General features: G+C 35.8%; 1 protein-coding gene across 7 annotated transcripts in view; it reads right to left on the reverse strand.

The window, feature by feature from the left end:
* Positions 1–23,022, reverse strand: part of LOC149074648 (TOX high mobility group box family member 4-like) — an 89,356-nt gene that overhangs the window by 4,846 nt on the left and 61,488 nt on the right. For 4 of the 7 annotated variants that reach the window (XM_089247067.1, XM_089247068.1, XM_089247069.1 and 1 more), the window contains 6 exons: positions 16,439–16,554; positions 11,856–11,991; positions 6,471–6,551; positions 5,346–5,567; positions 3,684–3,917; positions 1,271–1,425 (listed from right to left, as the gene is read on the reverse strand). In XM_089247067.1, the coding sequence (XP_089103193.1) occupies positions 1,271–1,425; positions 3,684–3,917; positions 5,346–5,567; positions 6,471–6,551; positions 11,856–11,991; positions 16,439–16,554 (944 nt within the window). The remainder of the gene's footprint in view (positions 1–1,270; positions 1,426–3,683; positions 3,918–5,345; positions 5,568–6,470; positions 6,552–11,855; positions 11,992–16,438; positions 16,555–23,022) is intronic. The other 3 variants (XM_089247070.1, XM_089247072.1, XM_089247071.1) reach the window with 1 other exon arrangement.

Here is a 23,022-nt window from a genome sequence, read left to right on the forward strand (position 1 = left end):
CATATCCGTATGCTCTACAAGACGGATCTTGAAACGAATTTGTTTTAATAGCTGGCGACCAACAAGAGTTCCTTTGATTTCACTGCAAAACCGAAGAAAACGCCTTTTGTGGGCTAGTGAACACCGAAATTAGACATTTGATGAATGGCAGAAGGTTGTTTGGTCTGACGAGTCAAGATTTTTTCTCCATGACGTTGATGGCAGGATTTGTGTGTGGCGCAACCAGCACAAAGTCATGGATCTGGCATACCACATGACAACTATTCAAGGGGGTGGCAGTAGAATCACGGTCTGGGGAGCATTTTCCTGGTATATTTTTGGACCCACATTTTCATTGGAAACATCCGTCTCAATGCCAGCGCCTACCTCCAAATCGTTACTGACCACGCGCACCAGTTTATAGCCATAATGTTTCCTGATGATGATGATAGCTATATATATATTTCTAGTAGGACAATAGATCCTCCCATGGGGCTGGAATTATCTCAGATTAGTTTGAGGAACATGATTCAAAGTTTCAATTGCTACAATGACCCTCAATCACCCGATCTCAACCCAATTGAGCATTTGCGGGACGAGGTTGAAAGGTCTGTTAAAAGCTCCGAAACGCCACTTTCTAACCTGAGGGAATTAGGAGCTACCATTCTGTTAGCATGGGCTAATATTCCTCCTCAATGGTTTCAGCAACTTGTAGAGTCCATGCCTAGAAGAATATCTGCTGTCATCAAAGCCAGAAGAGGTCTCACGCGATATTAGTGGCGAGTAGCAGGGTGTTCCTAATTTTTTGGCCACTGGGTGTATTCGTTATTAATGTATTTTTCATTCATTTCGTGTAATGAGCCTCTCAGCAAGATGATTAATAACTTTCAAAAATGAGATGATGATATGCAGAATACTGATATTAATAAATAAATAGCCTCAAATTAGTTAATTCGTACACTGAAAAATCACGGCCAGTGTATGTGATCATGAGGTGGTCGTCATTTTTCAATGTTTCGAAGCCCCTTGAACATTTGGAGTTAGTGCAGTCTCAAATCTATTACGGCTCTTTTCACCTGAAAAATGTTCTTTCATACAAAATCAATATAAAGTTGAGATAGCTAACATTTTTAGCACCACGGGTCGTCAAGAATAGACATCAGTAGATGACAGTGAAAATAAAATGCCATCTTGTCATCAGTAGATGTCAAACAAAGACATTAGCAGATGGCAGTTAAAATGAAAAATAATTACAAGCAAAATACCAGTTGCTTCATAATTTTATTATTACCTGCAATGGGATACGACGCATTCATTACTGCAGTATTCTCGATCCCAGTCCGGAGAATCAACTGCCAAATTAGAACAGCCATTCCTGAGGCATGTCTGTACTGGTGTCAACATATCGTTACTGCTGACGTTTGAATGCGTCCCATTCACTGAAGCCTAAGATAACATAAAAATTAATAATGAACAACGAATTCACTAATATGCAACGAACATAGTCAGCAATGTCATATATTGGGCATCTTTTTCTCAGCCACCTCGTTGGGCATTTTGCCTATTGTGGCGTTGTATTTGTATTGCAATGTCTCTATATATTGCGTTTCTTAACCGCTTAACAGCTCAATTATTTTCGAAAGAACAGTCCAGTAAATGCCAAAATTCCGTTTTTATTCTAAAAATTTAAAGAAAAATGCTTTGTCGTGGAATATTTATGAAAAATTTTGCCAAAATGCAAATATACAATAGTCAAAAAACAAATAAATAAATAAAATAACGCACTAAAGAAGAAAACTTACGATTTTTTTTCAATGGCGTGTGCAATTGTCATACTAAAATATATCAATGATCACAATATCAGAACGAAATGGTCATGTATTGCACGATGACATGAAAATCACTAATACCTTGTTGGGCCGCCTCTAACGCGGCAAACAAGATACAGTCTGGAATTGAAATCGGTATAAAAGAAAGATACAGTCTGGAATTGAAATCGGTATAAAAGAAAGATACAGTCTGGAATTGAAATCGGTATAAAAGAAAGATACAGTCTGGAATTGAAATCGGTATAAAAGAAAGATACAGTCTGGAATTGAAATCGGTATAAAAGAAAGATACAGTCTGGAATTGAAATCGGTATAAAAGAAAGATACAGTCTGGAATTGAAATCGGTATAAAAGAAAGATACAGTCTGGAATTGAAATCGGTATAAAAGAAAGATACAGTCTGGAATTCGTGCATATAGGTTCGGTGCGTCAGTCTAAAGCAGATTTGTTCATGCTTCTTTTTTGCAACTCAGCCTCTAGTTCCTGTATTTTCAACGGTTGGTTGGGCCTTCGTCAGATCTGGTTCCTCATGTGTGCTCAATTAACGATAAATCCGGTGAGTACTCCGGCCAATGAAAGATTCCAACTTGACGCAGAAATTCTTAAGAAGCTCTTGCCGTATAAGGGTGAGCATTTTCATGCTGAAAAATGCCTGCTGGAAGTCCTGCTATGAGTGGTAAAACACGTCACTCTAAGATTTCCTGATCTGTCGTGGAGAAGTTATGGTTCCCTGTATCACGACTAGAAACGACCGTCTTTTATAAAAGATGGCTCCCCAGACCATCACATCGGTAGCTAGGGCCGCATGCCTTTCCAAAGAATACACACTATTCGTTCGCTACCGACTAGGGTGCCGTTGACTAACATGACCGTCATCGGATGGTTTTAGATACGCAATCGAGCCCGTTTATAATGAAATCAGATGTTACGAAGTATTAGTTAAAAATAATTTTTTTCCGTCCAAGAGTGAATCGGCAAAACCAAAGTAATGTTAAAATATCGCTTATAACGGATTGCCATATTCATGAATGTCGGATATAACGAAGTTTTCGGCAAGAATGTAATTTTTTTGCATAGGATTAAGTTCCATGAAACTGTAATTTCTCTTTGAGAAACCAAATGTAAAGTACAAGTACTATTGTACTATTTCAAAAAGAGCTGGGGGTGTTTTCTGTCAGTGTCATCTATAGCTAGATGACGATATCTATCTATAGATAACGCTGGTTTTGTTCATCTTCAGAACCGCCGAGTAAAGAGGGATAACCATAGTTTTGTTTACGTCAGAGGCGTTTCTTAGTTTAATTTACTCCAATAATCCCCAGAATACTCTAATACTCTAAAGAACCACTTCAAAGCACTAAACAGGCACGCATCAATATCGACATCTCGCCATTAAAATAGGTTGGCGACGCCCATAGGAGCAACTTCGCGCACTTTGAGAACCACTGGCTTTCAGTGTATGAGTATAAAATTTTATTTAAACCTGTGTGAGTATCATTAATATTTGTAATATTTACATGAATAATTTCCATTTTACTGATAATTCAATTTTTAAGTATGTCTGAGGACCACTTATTGCCCTCGACCATGGTTGAAAAACGTTGCTTTAAGTGGATTCCACTCATGAAACTTGAGTATTTATTATGTACCGATTGTAACGAATATAGGATATTGCGAATGTTTTCGACGTTTTGGTACGACTTTCTTATATCCGGGCTCGATTGTATATAATCCCCCAAAAAATTTTCTCTCTTTTCAAACAGACGAAATTTTTTCAGTTTCATTTTACTGAGACACATAACATTCTTTTCCTACAATCGTCACAGTTGAATATGAAACATTTAAAGCGGTGATTTGGTTCTCGTAATCACTTACCGGCGACACATTGTGCTGGTAGGTTGGACTGTTTGAGGAAGAATGGCAGATATTTTGAGGAACCGAAGGCATTTGCTGCTGCTGTTGTTGCATAGGCCTGTTCATATTCATCTGTTGTGGGGAAGATTGTGTCTGCTGCATTTGCTGCATATTCACCATGTTGCCACTATTCATTTGCGGCACCACGGCTAATTGCGGCGAGCTGTTTCCATTCATCATTTGAGGTTGTGACTGCTGGAAGAGAGGGAAAAATAAAAAAAAAATCATGAAAAATATCTTAAATCACAAAAATAAATAGATAGATGCAGGCACTTGGGTCGCAATCGTATACAAAGTCATTCTATTGTAACTAACTAGGATTCATTATCATTTACCGTATGTACTCGTGTATAAGCCGAGTTTTTTGTTGAAAAATTTGTTCCTTAATTTGATAGGGGGTGGGGGAGGAGTCGCTTATACATGCGTCAGTTTTTGAGGAGAAAATATCGACCCCCCTACTTTACCAAATCATATAGCTACATGGCCTCTCTGCACGGCTAACTTGAACATTCGCGATGTTATTGGACCACTTTAGATGGTATCACTAATGAGTACAGTAATGTTTGTAGCTGATGCTTTACTAATCAGCGGAGTGATTTTTTTAGCCATGTTGAAACCCCCACAGAACCGACAATCAAAATCAAGCCATAGCAAAAAATCGAAAACGTCGTTGACTTTGATACCCGGGGGACTGACATCGATTTTACAGCCTTTGAATGTGATCATCAAAAAGCCTTACAAAGATTATTTAAGGAATTTGGACCAAATGGATACGAGTTCCAAAGATAAAGAAACAAAAAAAAAAAAAGAAAAAAAAAAGCGGTGCCTTTTTAACGAAACCCGACACTGGACAGAACATGACTCCCACTCTGTTCCCAAAGGTGATATAAGCGGTAAGAAAGTCATGCTGGAGCAACCTTGTGCCAGTGGGTTCATGAGGCAGGGAATTCTGTTTCCACCGAAACCATCCTAATCAAATCTTTTAAAAAGTGTATCAGTGACGCGATGGACGGAACTAAAGATGACATGAAAATATATGAATTTTTTCCCTCTAAAATGCGCTGATTTTTGAGGGTCGGCTAATACACGGGTTTTCAATTTATTGCGATTTTGGTGGTCCTGAAGTGAGGGTGGGGATTGAGCTTATACACGAATACAGTGGTTCAAAAATCGGCTTCTTGTCCAGGAAATATATTGAAAATCTGTTTTTCCTTTACTACTGGTTTGTTGTTCGCGGTTTAAGATATACCGTAACACAGTTAAATCAAACCCAAAAAAAAAAAAAAAAAAAAAAAAAAAATAATAATAAATGCGATTTCAGTGCTCTAATTTTTTAAGGTTGTTATAAGAATAAGACCGATTTCATAGGTAAAAATTGAAATGTAAAAACTCACCGTGTAAAATACATTTTGGCATGTTACAGTAAGAACTGTAATAATCTTGAAAATTACATATAAAAAATGCATCGTATCTCTCTCTATTTTGATTAATCTCTTTAGAACAAAAGTAATAGTAGTTTTTTTATATAACTTCTACAATTCGTAGTATATTCTAATAGTAATTAGCACTTTATTTCCGACATCTTATAATTTTGCGTTACTGTATGAATGAAACACTTCATACCACGTGCCAAGCCTGCTGTGACGTTGCCACCAGCTGCGGATGACCAGACATTGATGTAACTGGCTGCATCGAGTCCATGACCGATGTCAAAACTGGAGATCTCTTCTGCAATGGTGATAACATAACACCATTGGGTGATGTCACTGGGGAACTAGTTATTGGTGGACTTGTAGAATTTACCGGGTTCGGATTATACATGGAATCTGACTGATCAACAGCTGCCTGAAAAAGTTACCAATGCACCTCCTTAGTTAGAATTGCAAATTAAAAGTTGGAACTTGAAACTCCTTATTTATAAAAACGTTTACTAACTAGAAAGAGCCACCTTAGACAAAAAGCTTGCGTATGCGTGATTTTGATCTGTTGAGACCATGGTTTTTGGGATTCTGGCTTGACAGATCAAAAGTTAACGTTGAAGTCAAGTTAACCTCGAACAATCTCCCGTTAACATTTGAACGTTCTTTTTATTAAAGTACTGTTTTCATTTCAATTAATATACAATGTTCTGGTTCGCACCAATACACTGCATTAAATAGTAATGAGCACTACCCTGTTTACGAACAGTATAGAAATCGAAAATATAAAATTAAAAAATTAAGTAATATTAATTACTTAACCACTTTACGATCAAGGATAATTATAACGATCAAAGACGTAATATTGCGTCCAAACGATAGTGGAATAAATTCAAACAACTCTCTCTGTTTTCTTTCCCTTCTCCTCATCACCACGAAACTTCGTTACAATCCCATGAAAAAAATTAGTTCTTTTTACTTCCGTGATGAGGAGGTAAAAAGCTTCTACTCTAAGGTTAAATAGGTTCTACTATATACATGTACACAATAGAGGGAAAGAAAACAGGTAGGTGAGGGGGAAAGGAGAAATATACTTCATACCTACTATCTACCTACCTGTAAGTATTACAGATAGGAGAGAGAGTATAGTAATATACTGTTTTCCTTTCATTTGTTTTTTTCTTACTTTTATACTTTTTTTTCTCCTTCCTTTTTCTAACATGCCATTACGTTCGAACAAGTTTATCATATTTATCGCCGATTCGTCAAACAGAAATCATCCGAATATCTTGCCAATCGCTTGTGAGCGAAGTCGTTAAATACTACTCACTTTTGATACAAGTGTGGCTCGATATGCAGCCAAAGCCTTCAAGTATTCTTTCTTAGCTGTCTCCGTCTTCTTTTTGTATATCTATTAAAAAAAAACAGAAATATATTTTATTCATAATTCTTTTTCTGAATTTATTTTGCGAACTTTATATTTTGTGTATTATTGTGATGCAGTTTATACATGGTGTAACTAAACTGATAGTCAGACCTGTAAGAGGTGATAGAACTCGCCAGAACAAACAAATTTTATCATATAGTGTGGGGTCGGAAAGCTAGCGACAAGTCGCGAGAGGGCGCTTGTCGCTAGACAGCTAATCGGAGAAAAGCTGGGTAAGAACAGCATAAACTAACGGACAAAGCTTCTTTCCCTCGTTTACGCTGTTCTTTAATAACTTTTCTCCGATTTTTCAACTCAAATATCTCAGCGAATATCACACTTAGAAATATAAAAGTTTTTGGTTGGCCTCGGGAAAGATAGGTCAACAACTCTCTAATTGGATTTTTGAGTATAGAATGTCCGTACAAAAAGCTAATTTTTATATTTTAATAACTATATAACCCTTTGTAATAATGTGAATAACGTATCTGAGTTCTACACGTTATTTGGATGCTTATTCTACCTAGAAGTACGCCTCTGGGATCAACGGTTTACCAGTAAAATGTGGCACAGGGAATTATGAAATCACCCTGTATATACATAGAAATTTTCATTAAGTTTATATTTACTTCTGTAGTAGAGCAAATATCTAGTAAATCAGAAAATGGAATCTAATACATTTTTATAATTAGAGTTTTGAATTAATAAAAATTCGGCTGTAAAGCGATCTAGGTGGAAGAGAGATTTATTCAGAAAACATGACCATATATAAATATTATTGAAGGATCGACTATATCACGGGATGCGAAGAAATATTTGGTCAATACATTCAGATTCTTGACTTTCGTGCACTAGTTATTATCGGAAGAGAAATTTGTGGAGCATATTTCACTTAATTTAGAATGAACATGCAAGAATACTATAGCGAAATTGCCAGTTACATGAAACATAGAATAAAAAAATAAAAAAGAACTAGCATGTACGTGGAATTCATTAATAAATCTTGAAAGCCAATTACATCGCAGAAGTTGTTGGACAACGTGGATAATGGAACCTAAACAAAGTAGCCCCATGAAAGAAAGAGAGCTTTTGCCCCCCTCTTCCAGCAATATAATTTTCGTTAAATCAGTTTTAAGAATAATAGAAGGGAAGAGAGATATTCGAAAACTATTAAAGCATTTAATTTACGATGATAAAGCGCAAACCGACTTTCAAACAGTCGCAGTCAAAACGCTTGCAACGAAAAATGGATTTTTCCAAAACAAAAGACGATACTTTACAGGCTGCATTGTTCGGCACAAAAATGCATTATATGCGAGGGAAGAAGAGCCAATGCATTCCCGTTCTCTCTCTTTTCTACAACCCAACCCACCCCAAAGGAAATAACTGCTATTATTTGAAACAATGAGCAATCCATCCTTCTTCAATGCATTTAATGCTAATGCCCACCTAAACACGGCATTCGTTTTCGTGAAGAGAGAGAGAGAGAGAGAGCCACCATTCATAATGATTACTCTCAATTAAAACCAGAGCGAGCGTCTCTCTCTCCTCTCTCGCTCTCTCTCTTTCTAGCCCAAACTCCTATGATGAACGGCAGTGTAATTTATAGGGCCCCAGAGTATTATTCACCCATCAGTGATGAAGAATTTTAATTGCCGCACGGCAATCCGCCCCTTTTATAGCCCTCAATAACTTCTAGAAGCCTATAGTGATAAATTCAGCAATGACAAAAGAGCTCTGTTCACGAGGAATGTCCTTAAATGGTTTTAACGACTTATTGGAAGGGGGGGGGGGAGGGAATTATCATCCCGAATGACTTCGACCCCCCTCCCATCTTCTTTTCCTAAAAATACGCCTTTTACCATCAGCGGCCGTTCTTTTGGCAATCGTTTCTCGAGAACAAACCTCTGCTTCCAAATATCCTATCTCCTGTTTTTTAATTATTATTATTGTTATTACCTACACAGATCCATTGAATTTATGTTTTGGAAAAATGGTTCTAATGAACTCAACATCGTAATCCAAATTTTTAGGAAAGACATGCAAATAGATCAAGATATGGATTACTCGATATTTCTTGTGTCGAGCTATTATATGAAAAATTCAATATTGCTCTTTCTGTGCACATTTTTAAGTAAGTGAACTTAAAATTCGATTTTTTAAGTTGTATTTGATTTAAAAAAGAAGAATAGGCAGTGTGTCGGACACTACTACAGTTATTTTCATGAAAACGTCAATCATGTATAGTAAACTGAAATTAAATTAAAATTCTCGTGCTATAAAATGCTGTGATGAGGATCTTAGCTTATGTTTAGATACGCCAGCAATGCAAAAACAAATTTGTAATCCACATCCATATTTGACCTAGAGGCTCGTCAGATGCTGCCTGAGTTGTCCGAGCGTGCCTATGTTGCCTACAAAGCAAGTACCTTGAGTCATTTGGCCGCAAATTACTGGCGAACCGTTGATCCTAGAGGCATACTTTCAATCAGAAAAATTATCCAAATATTATGTAGATTTCGATAACGTCATTCTTATTGCAAGAGGTTGTATAGTTATTAAAGTAAAAAAAATTAACTTTTTATTTGAACACCCTGTTTTAACAGTTAAGTGAAATATTCGCTGAGATATATGAATTAAAAAAACCTGAGAAAGTAGGAGAGAACAGCACATAATGAGCTTTTACGTTAGTTTATGACGTGCTTTCCCTCGTTTTCAGCGATTTTTGAATGCAAATGGTAACCAAATGAAGAGATATTTTTTTCTATTTCAATAACCATACAACTCCTTGCAATCGTATCTTAAATCTACCTGTTATTTGGATACGCCTCTAGGAACCCAGTAATTTTTGCCAAGGGACTAGAAGCATCACCCTGTATATTCGTGACAGTACTGCGCGTTGGTTTTGTGTTGGACCCGGTGTTCTCTCGGTGTCATATTCTCTTTAGAATTTTGTATTCTATGCACTCGTGCTCGATTTTTGTAATTGTAGTTGTACTTTTCCCTCATATATCGCGGACATTTGAAAAAAATTGGGAATTTTAAATTTTTTTTAAAATTTACAGCTTTGTATCTTTTTGATGTTTCAGGATCCAGACTTGAAATCAAAACAAGTTGTAACACATACACTTTTCTTTGAAGCAACACTTAATTCACGGGAATCGGATAATTAGTCTCTGAGATATGATCCCGTTTATGAATGCGTGTTGAATTAAAAATTCGATTTTTTAAGTTGTATTTGATTTAAAAAAGAAGAATAGGCAGTGTGTCGGACACTACTACAGTTATTTTCATGAAAACGTCAATCATGTATAGTAAACTGAAATTAAATTAAAATTCTCGTGCTATAAAATGCTGTGATGAGGATCTTAGCTTATGTTTAGATACGCCAGCAATGCAAAAACAAATTTGTAATCCACATCCATATTTGACCTAGAGGCTCGTCAGATGCTGCCTGAGTTGTCAGTGGGCTCATTTTGCGCGAGCACAGTCGGTGACGTCCGGCTGCCACAAATGTCAAATTGATAGTGGCACAAATGTTCATTCTTTCTCTTTAAAACGAGACCAAAATGGCAACACAATGTTCATTTTTAGCCGAGCTATTAAAGTTTCAAATTACTTTGGCAGAAAATGTCGCTCATTTGGGATTTCGGCGCGATTGCCTTCCCCCCCCCCCCCCATCTTCCTGCTCTCTCCCCCTATCATTTTTCATTTAAATAACTTATTTCTACTTCCTTTCTATCTCCAAGAATTTGACTTTTTTTTCACTGGTCAGCTTTCTGTGCCCCCCCCCCCCCGATATAGGTGGGGATAGACTTTGAAGTCTGGGGGGGCACGGAAATTATTTCTGGGGGGCACGATGATGATGATAATGTCAATTCATATATGCATATATATACATTAGATCAGTCAACTTCACCTTTGACGCTGGAGGGGGGGGGGCACGCCACCCGTATCTCCGCCCATGCCCCCGATCACCTGTCATGTCTCCCTTTCCATCTGATTTTCATCGTGGTCATCTTAAAATATCCTAGGACTGTAGGGGGGGGGGGGGGGAAGGGGCTTCGGGTGGAAAACCACTGAGTTAAATCATTTTTATGTAGAAGTGATGATTTTATAATTATGTTTCTCTCACAAAACTGAAAAAAGTATGTATACCTTTTTTAGTCAGTTGAGTATTTTTCTTCTTTCTCCCGTTTGTGTAGAAAATTTGCGGTGGTCATGTTTGTTACGCCACCTATTAGACATCGATGTCACTAAATCTATGACATGTCATCTAAGCTGTCAAATATATTATTGTGTAATTCGCTTTCCATAATGAGAAATTGAGATTTTTTAAGTATAAGCAGAGGTAGAGAATACTGCCATAAAATTTGGTTGATGAAACTTGATGTCCATTACATAGTACTTTATGGCTTTCCCATGGACTACTTTCAGCAACTCATAAGTTATTGATCCAGAGAGATCATCATAATCATCAACCATTTTTAATCCACGGCTGGATGTAGGTCTCCTCTAAAAATGTTTCCGTTTTACTCTGTCTGATGCTTTTGTCATTCAGTTGACTCCAGAAACCTTTCGGATCTCATCGCTCCTGCAATATGTACAGCCCATTTAAATTTCAGACGTTTAATTCTATCCATGATATATACTTTTGTTTGGTCCCTTATCCATGTGATTCGTTTTCTGTGTCTCCTTCTGATAGCATACAACTTTCCATGCTCCTTTGTGCAGTCTGTAGTCTTTGTATCGTTTTGCTTTCGAGTGTCCATGTTTCAGCTCCATAAGTCAGTTCTGGTAGCATACACTAGTTGAATACCTTTCTTTTCATGCAAAATGACACGTTGCTCTTCAGAATCACACAGTTTTTGCCAAAAGTGCTCCACCCGATTTTGATTCTTCTGTTTATTTCATTGAGCAACGCATGGTATCCATTGATCCAGATACAATTCCTTAGTTCCTAAGCATTATAGCCTTGTTCCCGACGAAAGCTTAGTTCGCTGAGAGAAGGAGATTCTTCCATTGGAAATAATGATTTCAATCATTTACTCAAGGTTACTGAATTTTCAAGACATTTTCTAAACCTTTGTGAAGTAAACTTTAGAATACATACCAAATATATACTCTTGGGAATTCATCGCCAATATAAAGTTGTGTGATGTAATTTGCTCTCGCGCGCGCACGTCTCATCGTATAAATTACGCTTTATAAGTTGCTAGAGACTTGGAAACCGCTCATTATAAAACACACAATATTATGTGAACAATATGTATACAGTGAAATGCTTACGTTCTTGGCTTCTGGTTCGAGGCCATCCCACATAGAAGCAACGATTTTTGACACCTCTCCGAAACTAGCATTAGGGCTTTGGCCTTTTATAGCAGCTTGAGTATCACGGAAAAACAGCGCATATGCAGACACCGGCCTGAAACAAAAATACAAAGGAAAACCTTACTCATAGTTATTACATGAGTGATAAAACAAAATATATGTGAAGAAGACAAGTTTTGTGTGTGATATGTGCTCTCATCTATACTTTCAGTTTGCTGAGAGCAAATGTAGTGTTATGAACGTGCGAGGCTATTCATGGAGAAGTCACCTCGCATTTAAGAAACCAGCGAAAAACCATCTCCATCTCATGCACCACGGTAAATAACCGAGGCAAAAATAGTAGAATACCAAGCACCGTTTGTACGAGAGGTCAACGTCGGCTTTTCGAAAGCCTACCGTCTTACTACAGTTGGGCAATTTTCTATCCATATGTTTCAGGGGACTAACAGACTCTTGTCTACAATGCCAATGCAGAGAATTCTGCTGTATGTATGTGACTGCAGAGTAGATGGATGGTCACTATATCCACGTTGACGAAGTTGTTTCGGTAGAAACAGCTTCAACTTGTATAACAGTATACAATTTGGTTCTACCATGAGCTGATTGCAAAGGGTTGCTTCCTCCAATGAGTCGCATTTTGAAATTGATGACTGCTGTAATATCAAGCAAGGGATCTCCGAAAACGTTGTGGCCACTGCTTAAAGAGTACAAGCAGTTGATGGCAGCATTGAGTGGAGAATGTTTTAAGACAATATATCTAGGTTCATCCATACTTCTGGAAGGCATTTTTCACCAATAGATTATGAAATAATATTCGTAGATCACTTCTTTCTCGGGAACCTCGGGAATTTCCACAATGATTATATAGTCCAGAAATACGGTTGGAAAATTACGATCAAGATTTGAACCCTATTGGGAAAATTCGAACGATCTCGATCGTCATGTTCACTGTATGTATCTTCCGAAATGCAACTGCATGGACTTCTGGGCTCTAGATACACGTGGCTCAAATATACCACTTTCAGACCAATCTAGCTACTGCCACAGGTGCGCAAAAACGGTATTCTGAATACGCATTGCTGGTATACGCATTTTTCCTTTATTTGACAGTGTTGGTCTCAAGGAACATGTGCGTGTTTCTTCCTTTTCAAATAAAGACATTTTATATTTTGAGCTCGTTTCAGCATTGATATTTCTAAGCAACTCCTAAAAATTCGATTTTTACTTGTGAGCTGTTTACTAAGTTTCTATAATAACCAGCATAATGGCTCAAAGGTACACGTCTCCTATTTCTTGACAAATACAAATAAAACACCACAACAGGCAAAATGCCCAGCGAGGTGGCTGAGAAAAAGTTGCCCATAACAAATATGGATGCCATATACTTCAAAATTACAGCAACCCTAATAAAAAGGCAATTACAAAAACTAGAAACAGTATATATACGTGATAAAATATTATACAATGTCCATAAAGAATACTTATGGCTGTCTTATTCTTTGTATGGATAGCTTCTCGATTTACCCCCAACATGTTCATCGTATTTCTTTTAAACGTGTTAATTGTGTTAGCATTTACTACCTCCGGGGGTAAGCTATTCCATTTATTAACAAACCTATTAGAAGAAAACTCCCTGCGACACGATAACCTAGAATTGTCTCTTACCAATCGATAAGGTGTCCCCTTGTAAAAGCAGTCGATTGACAGTGTAACAAGCCAAGCAAGAGGAAATACCTTGTGTGGAGGAGGCATGCTGCTGTGCATTGTTCAATGATGATAGGGAAGTAAATGGGCAAACAATAAATGACATTATTTTATAATTATTTAAATTTACATAAATCATATAAATACAGTGTTCTCCCTGAAATGCAACATCCCATATTTTTTAAATATTGAACATAATTGTTTTTTTGTCATATGGTAACATTCAGAGTACCTCATTTGCTTAATATAACGCTTCAAAATTATTCTCCTCTGGATGTTTCAATGCTTGCCAATTAAAGGGTCAAATGGGACGTACTGTCAAGCAGGGCCGTCTTAAGAGCATCATTTTCTGAGGCCCTATCTGACAAATTTTCGAAAATTTCAACCGGTTCTAATTTCTTTGAGGCCCTTCTTCCCTCGAGGGCCCCCAGACCGTGCCCGGGTGGGTCCCTACATTAAGACGGCACTGCTGTCACATACACAAGAGCTATATGTGTACTGAAGTTATGTCTTTAAAACACATAAACTGGGTTATTATGATAACAATTCAACAGATTCATAAAAAAGGCTTGTTTTTCAAGTGGTAACGATTCTTCAATATTTTCTTGGAGTCAAAACAAGAAACCAAAAAAAAAAAAAGGACCATTCCAATGTATCTGTTTGTATCGATAAAATGCGTTGCTATCAAATAACAAGAGCACAAAATAGCAGCTTTTTGCTCTATAAAAATATCAACCATTCTCTCCCTTTAACAAAAAAAAAAGTATATTGTGGGGAGGAGAGGGAGAGAAATCCTCCCCTATTACAAAAGATATAATGATAGGTTTACGAGACCAAATAACGGATCCATAAATATTTGACCCGACATTCATATATATTCGCCCCCCCCCCCGCTACACGGAACATGCCCAACCCCCCAATAAATACACCTAGTAGATGAAGCGCATGGGGGAAGGGCCCGCTCTCATTTTTAGAAGGCGGGGCAGAGGGAAACCCATTTTTATTGTTATTTTTGGGATTATGCCAAGAACTCAATATATATGCAAAACAGTATATCCTTTTCGATCTTTATGTATATGCCAGTTTGATAAATGTTTCATTTTATAGCGAGGCTGTTTTTATTTCTTTGTATGGTGGTAGGGGAAAACGAAATGAAAATTACACTTCTGGCCGATATGTCGTTGGAATATTTTGCATAATTTCACTTCATGAGTTATATTCGTTGAGCCAGGGGTTTTTCTTTTTTTGCTTTAAATTTTTATTTTCCTTTTTCTTATATGAAATGGGATTAGGAGAAGAAAACCACCGAATGTATGGATATACCGTTTAGAAGTGTTTAAAATACCTAAAACCAAACCAATCTAGCGATTCGGGTTAGAAATAAGTTTTCATTTTGAATCTAATAACTTGACATTTTTTCTGGTTTAAATTGAATGCTATAATTTGAAAACATCGATACAATATTCACATAGGAAAGCATGACGTCACCCACTGGAGACAGAAGAGATACAAAGACACAGGAAGAACGCAATGCAGGAAACAGTATAAAGCAATTCATGAGGCGAAACTCATTACTGCCGTAACACTGGGAAACAAGGAACACAATTTTAGAAGACGTGTTCAAACTTCCGACAATTCACGGTGATGCGTGCTTGACACCGATGCCGCATGGATTGCCGAACATTTTCAAAGATTCCTAGAGTTTCGCGGATATTAACAGTGACAATGTCGATAATGGCCAAGAGGTTCATGGCAGAAAAAAACGGGCGTTCAGTACACGTTGAAAACGTTCGTTAAACAATGCATGTTCTTCGTATGATGTCGCAAGCCGTACACCCATATTAGGCAGGGCGCACACTGGAGCGATACTACAATCCATGCAACCTGAAACTCGACAAGGATTGGTTGAAAAATCTGAAATTCCGGTTTTTATACCAATTCATGTCGAGTTGCAGGTTGCATCGCATGGGTACGCAGTTTGAGATTGTTGCAAATTCCGATAGCGGTCTTCGACACAAGAGATGTGTAGAATAATAGATGCATCTTGTGTACAAAAAATATCACAACGTAACTAATTCCAATTTTTTTTCGGCCGCTAACTTTTCTCTTCCGCGGAACTCAAGGATTCTATAAGATCTCACTAAGGGTTCTGCGAGAAATACATTGTAGTAATGAATAGCAGTAGCGATTAACTGTCATCAACCTTAACTAAAAATAAGAAAGCTATGAAATTCTTAATGAAAAAATAAGAAAGAAATTGAGAGAGAAAAAAATCAGCTCCGATATTCACCTCTGTTTTCTGCGCCAATCGTAGTGCACAAGCAAATTTTTTACAAAAAGGTGACCAAACACTGCTCAAGCTTCATGGCAGGACACCTAAATACCTTTTCTGTCTCTCAGAATCATTTCCATTCTCATTTCTTCACTAAAGAGTAAGCGGTCGAGTTTATAAGAATGTTCTTCGCGGTGAAATTTTTTTACGAACACGGCGGTTCAACAATAAAACCTGCGCGAAGATTTTTGATTTTTTAAAGGGTATTGAAAATCTTTCCCGTTTATTTCCTAACGCTCCTAAAGTTTCATAATTTTCTGACATGAAAATTGTTGAAAAGTTGGCTATAGACAACACACACACACACACAGAGTAAGCCAAATTTAATTATAGTCATAGACAACTTATATTTCAGTAAAGTTGAAGAACGCTGAATTAGACTATATTTCGGTAAATTTTACCATGCATATACAGGTAAATTAATAACAATTAATATACGAAACTTCATTGGAAGCTGAGTTTATAATGTATTTTATAAAAATTACAAGACAAACTGAAATCTTACTTTTGTGGCTCATTCGGATCCCGTTTCTTCTTTTTCTTAGGTACTTTTGGCTTCTTGACAACTTTTGGCGCTACATCGACAGGTTCCGGGGATGGACGTTTTACACCACCCATCAGCTGCAACGTAACAAGAGAACAAAGTTCATATGATTTTGACTTATTTCCGAAATTATTTAAACAGACTTTAACACTTTATATGCCGATCGAGTTCATGTTACGACGAATCTAGCGCAAAACTTCTATAAAAATTACTATACTTTCTATATTAGAAAAACGTCATGATTCTTAGTGATATGAACGGACGATTCTAAACACAACATAAGTGTGCTTTTATTTTAAATTTATTTAGATTTTCGTAAAGAATATTTCTTGTGTTAAACATTTGTCCGACATCGGAAGGGCTAATTACTTGATCCGCAGTCATTAAGGGCCGTTTACACGTGTTTAGTTGGTAAGTTATTCAGTGGTTAACTAGATATAAGCAGAATAGAGAGAGAGAGAGAGGTGTATTTTTCCGGTCAAGTAGGCACAATACGCATGAGCCAGAGGCATGGCTTCGTATTATCCAATGAGCATTCACTACTTGATTACTTTTGTTGGGGCAGATTTTGGAGCACTTGGCGATTTAAAATTCAGTTAACTACTTAATAAGTCAACTCATGTTAACAGGCCTTAAGTTAAAGAGAGTTCAAAGACGACGAGATTGGACAGAGTTCTTCATCATATTAAAGGGGTCTCCTACCTTTCAACATAGCGGAAAATCTTTCTTACAAATACAAATACAAATACAACGCCACAACAGGCAAAATGCCCAACGAGGTGGCTGATAAAAAGATGCCCATAAAAATATGGTTGTCATATGTTTCAAAAATACAGCAACCCAATTAAAAATGCAATTAACACAAATTACAAACAATATATACACATGATAAAATATTATACAATGCCCATAAAAAATACTTATGGTTGTCTTATTCTAAGAATGGATAGCTTCTCGATTTACCCCAACATGTTTATCGTATTTCTTTTTAAACGTGTTACAATTTACTACCTCCGGGGGTAAGCTATTCCATTTATTAACAACCCTATTGGAGAAAAATTCCCTGCGACACCATAACCTTGCATTGTCCCTCACCAATCGATACTGGTGTCCCCTTGTAAAAGCAGTCGATTGGCGGTGTACTAAAAGTTCATGGTCCATCCTATCCATCCCATTGAAAATTTTGAACACTTCGATCATATCTCCTCGACACCTGCGTTCATCCAATGTAAACATAAAAATATTATTAAAAATGTTATTTTCCATTGATTTATTTCAAATTTTTACCTCATATATTTGATTGTGATTGGTATCCTACGCCAGTAGAGTATAGCCTGGTGCCAATAAAGTATTACATGCCTCTAATACTTTATATATTTTTACAAATTTTTTTCAAAAATACATTAAAAACAGCTTAAGCTCATGATAACATGACGCCAATGAAATTGAATAAAAATTAATTCAAAATAAAGAAAACTGATTAGTTCATAAAATGATGAAAAAGATTGAGATTTCATCGACTCAATCTTACTCAAAATTAAATTTAAATTTTAAAAGCTTCAAAATGTTTTTACAACTCAAGTATTTATAAATGGATCTCAAATCTTTTTCGTCATTTTATGAACTGAACAATTTCCTTTATTTTGAATCAGTTTTTATTCGATTTCATAGATGTCATATTATTTTATCACGTGCGCAAGCTATTTTTAATGCCTTTTTTTTTGAAAATTTGTAAAAAATGGAGATTGGAAAAATTTTGTACTGGATTTTTGTACATAGGATAGCGTACACAATCAAATTTATGTTGTGAAAATATGAAATAAATCAATGGAAAATAATATTTGTAATAATATTTCTACATAAGAAATTTTTTTTTACTATGTTAAAAGGTAGGAGATCCCTTAAATGAAATCATTGCATGAGGTGGTGTGCTGAATTAATTTCCTTTGAAGACACCTACTTGCTACATGCGTTCAAGGTACGATGAAAAACGACACGTATATATATTTTTAATTTGTGATTCAAAATGATTATAAAATTAATTGATATATAGTTTCTTTTAAATAGATTTCTAAATGAATACAATCGAAAGAATTGATACAAGTCAAATCATTTATCCTTTAGCTGAAACCTCAAATTACAGAAGACAAACATTATACAAATCTCTGCAGAGAATACGAGCGTAAATATCAATAAAACAAACTTCAATAAAATATGCATAAAGAAACAAAATGGGGGAATAAAAAAAAATAATAAGAAACTCTTTGCGAAAATAAACGATTTATGATCGCTTTCTCTCTTTTGTCGACCACAAGTTTAATTGGTTTTTTTCTCCTCCCATCCAGTAGCTACTAATTAGGCTCATTAACAGGAATTCTCCCGAGACGATTAGTTTTTATCCCGTCTTTCCGACGAGAAAATTTTTATCGGAAGTCATTTGCGCTGATACTAATTAATGTCTTTTAATTACTACTCCTGATTAAATTCTTAAACATTCTATCTCTAGCGCCGTCGAATCGGCATAATTCTGGAGAACTGCAGGGAGGGGCAGCCCTAGTAAAACCCATACCGTTTTGGGATTATGTAGTAAGTCGAATCAGCAAACAAAGACTTTTTAAGTAGGAGGTATGCACACTGGATATACTGTATTTGGCTGGTGGGGTTTAAAAGGGCGAGAGAAGTGAAATTCCAGTTTTATCAACAAGCCTGTAAGAGAATCCATCGCTGAAGAGATATATAACGGTGAATAATTAAAAATCAAAAGGTTTTTCCCGTTCTTCAAGCTGCTCCCCCTTCTAATTAACAACGATTCATTACTTCCACGTTTAAAGTACGTCATTAATTAACACACATTTAATTAGCTAATTCCGTTAAGCATAGACTGGGCGAGTAGAGAGGTAGAATGTCTAGATAACAGTCTCTTAATCTGGGAGGACCCGCGAGCTTTTTGAGAATTAAGGGTTCACGAAGCGTGTGACAAAATCAGCGATGATTTCAAATACTTAGATTAACCCTTTCGTTGCCAAAGTACCTCCGGGTAGAATTATTGAAATCCGTCCAACCACCAATTAGCGCAATATTCCTCCCCACCCAAATTCCACGAACCTTTTTCTCCGTCTAGTTATGACAACTCTCTTCCCAAGGTTTCTGACATTAATCTCTGAAAGCGATCAAAATTATGCAAATCACGTCATGAATTTCCGATATTTCGATTTCAAAAATGCCTTCCTTCCTTGAAGATGATGTTGCTTTCTGCTATTATGCTGTGAAGAAAGGAAAATGTCCGTTGCTTCTGTGGCATAGTGGTCTAGCGCACTTGCGTGGATTACTAGGAGACGGTAGCTCGATTCCCCCGCAGAAGCAGCTGGATTTTGTTAAAAAAAAATTTATCTTTGCATAGGCCAGTTGCCTAAACCAGTGGTTCTTGAAGTGTGCGTCGTCAACCTTTTCGAAGGGCGTCGTGGTGAGGTGGCGATATTGATGTGCGTCTGTTCGGTGCTTTAGAGAGTTATTTGTTAGACTCTTCTGGGGACCACGGATGAACATTGACCAAGGAAAGGCAGCCGCGGTTGACAAAAGTTTGAGAACCACTGGTTTAACCCTTGAATGTTTTCCATTCTCAAAAACACATGTTTCCCATTGCTGAACGCGCAAAAAAAAAAAAAAAAAAAAGCGACACCTAGAACCATGGTTCTTCTAGAACCTCCCATAACCAGCAAAAAGCTTTTTGAAATCTAATTTAGACCTACAATGTCAGCTCTTGGTGATATTTTTACTAGTTTTGCGCCCGTTTTTTCGAATTATTTTGATCGAATACCTCAAAATCGGATTTCAGTATACAGTTTAAAACACTTTTTGATCAAATGTGAAGTTTTAGATTTCTAAAGTCAATTTAAAACCATATTACTCTTGCCAAATTCTAAAACTCATCTAAATAGAAATGATTTTCTCTATTACTTCAAAAAAAAAAACAACGAAAAAACACGTAATGAAAACATTAACGACTTTTTAAAATATTTAAATTAGATGGATTTTTTTTTCATTTCAGTCAAAACATTATTCCTAATCCTAAAGCAAAATGAAATGATAAATTAAAAAAAACTCATTAAAAAGATATCACAAATTTTAATTGTCTTCCTAAAGTACACACACACATGAAAAAAAAAAAAAACTCACCGAAAGTCGAGATTAAGTTGTTATTAGTTTCGTAAATAAGTACAAAAATTACAAACTACGACCAAAGAGTGAAGAGTAAGATAATTGAAATGCAAACACTCAAGTAAGTGTGAAGTGAGAGAAACACGCAATAATTAAAAAAAAAACCCTCGAAAGCAGGAAAGCATCGTTAATTCAATTAACGCTTGGTCTTAACGAACACTTAATTCAAAAAAAAATTAATTTATTGCGACGCCCGGAATTAAATTAATAACCATTTCAACTGGCAACGTGACATACCCTCTCAACCCATTTCTTTTTTGCCACTTTTAATATATATATATATATACACATTTTTTTCGCTATCCATCAGTTTCGAGCAAATTTGTTCGCCCATTTCCATCATCTCCTCACCATTTTCACCCTCTCAAATTTATTCTGTCGCAGATATATTGGAACACATTCACGATTAAATTCTTCCCTAGATGTTTTTTTTTCCTCCTTATTTAACACATCTTACGACTTGGGTCAATGCAAACAGGTGATTTCGTCCATCTTCTTCTTTACCTTCTTTTACCTCGCGAGAGATAGCGAGAATACTGTATTTATGTATATATAAACATACACTGTACGTATACATACATGCATGTAAGGTTGAAGTATTTTCTTTCTACCCCGAATGTAAACCTCGCTCCACGCGCGCGTAAAAAAAAAAAAAAAAAAAAAAAAAAAATTGCCCCTTAAATTAATCCTCCTTTGGCACCGTCTTATTCTGTCCTGAGGTGATGAGAAAATAATTAAATCACTAAAAGAAAATGGTGACGGGATTTATAGTACGAGAAAACACACGACGATGTTGTAAGAAGGGAAAAAAAAATTAATTTTTTTTTTCTATCAGAGGATGTATTTTTTTTAAAGAGGGAGCAAAAAAAAAAAAAAAAAAATTAGGGAAAAAACTACTTTTAGGGGGGAAAAAAATCCGAAAAAAAACCCTCCCCTTTAAATGGAATCTTGCCGGAATGTAAAAACTAATGGAAATTAAAATCAATAGCTTCATTACTATGTTCTTTTTTTTAATCTTTTTACAAAAAAAAATTATTTTTTTTAAGTATATATAGAAGTAAAAAGGCTTCGGATGTTCCTTAAACTTGTAAAGAAAATGTCTGACGAGGACACACTAAAAAATTAAAAGGACAATTTTTTTTTCCAAAAAAAAAAAACAAAAAAAAAACAAATTTAAGGGGATATTAAAAAGGGAATTTTTTGTACTTTTCGGTAATAACGTTGTTGGGATGGAATTCGATTTTTTTTTTACTTTTTAGCTCAGAATTTAAATGTATGCCAACATAATACATAATGAAAAGCGACATTTTTTTCGCTTTTTTTTTACTGCAATTTACATTTTAAACAGGTTTTTCAATTTAATTGAAGAGCGTTTCTTCTGAACCTCAATTAAAAAAAATTAACGATTCAGTCTAGTTTAATTATTTGATATTGTGTCGTAATTTCTATTATAAGATGTGCTTTGTATTATATATGAAGAACTGTTCTTTTATATAATTAAATGTTTATTATTGCTTGTTTCTTGATGGTGATTTTTTTTAAATTTTGTTTTGGTATTTTAATATAAATTATTGACATTACGGTAGAAGCTCAATTCAAACCGGAACTCTTAATACATTGGTTGCACAAAATGTAGTTTAATTAGAAATAAATTAAAAGTTTGCAATTGACACTTGCAAACTTTTTCCCTTGAATTTCATTTGTATTTAAGATATCGTTATCATTTACTTATTTTGCTGTTACCCAGTGTGCGAATATGAAAATGACTTACATATTTAGAATTTTAGAATAAATTTGTTTTCACTGCTGATGGTGCAAATTAGTGTTTCTCAAAGTGTGCGTCGCAGCGAACTGGAGATATTGATTTGCGTGCCTGGTTAAGCTTTCAAGCGGTTCTTTTATAAGTGAAAATATCTACTAAACTATTCTAGGGAGCCACAGGTAAAACCATGAATTGGGCAAGAGAAATACTGGGGTAACAGAAGTTTGAGAACCACTGGTATAAATTTTAGAGTTTATTCGGTCAATTTTCCTTTTTGATAATGAATACTGTACGTATTCAACTATATAATAAAATTACTATTTAGCAGGCTGACATGACACGTATTTCCCCAGAAAATTCCTGTATTTTGCGGTAATTTTGGCTGTCCGTTTTTTTCCCCTATTTTCAACGAAGCCTACTTGAATTTTTATTGATTACTGAAATCAAAGGTTATGAAATTATTTTCCCAAATCCTATAAATTATATTCTGATAGTTTATGTCTATAAAACATGAATATTCATCTCGAATATTTGTTTGTCTCTCCTTCGCTCCCCCAAATTTTTT

The sequence above is a fragment of the Pholcus phalangioides genome, unplaced genomic scaffold (assembly GCF_987345545.1).
Source record: "Pholcus phalangioides strain wild (caught in Gottingen) unplaced genomic scaffold, Ppha-v1.0 ptg000017l_1, whole genome shotgun sequence".
NCBI lineage: Eukaryota > Metazoa > Arthropoda > Arachnida > Araneae > Pholcidae > Pholcus > Pholcus phalangioides.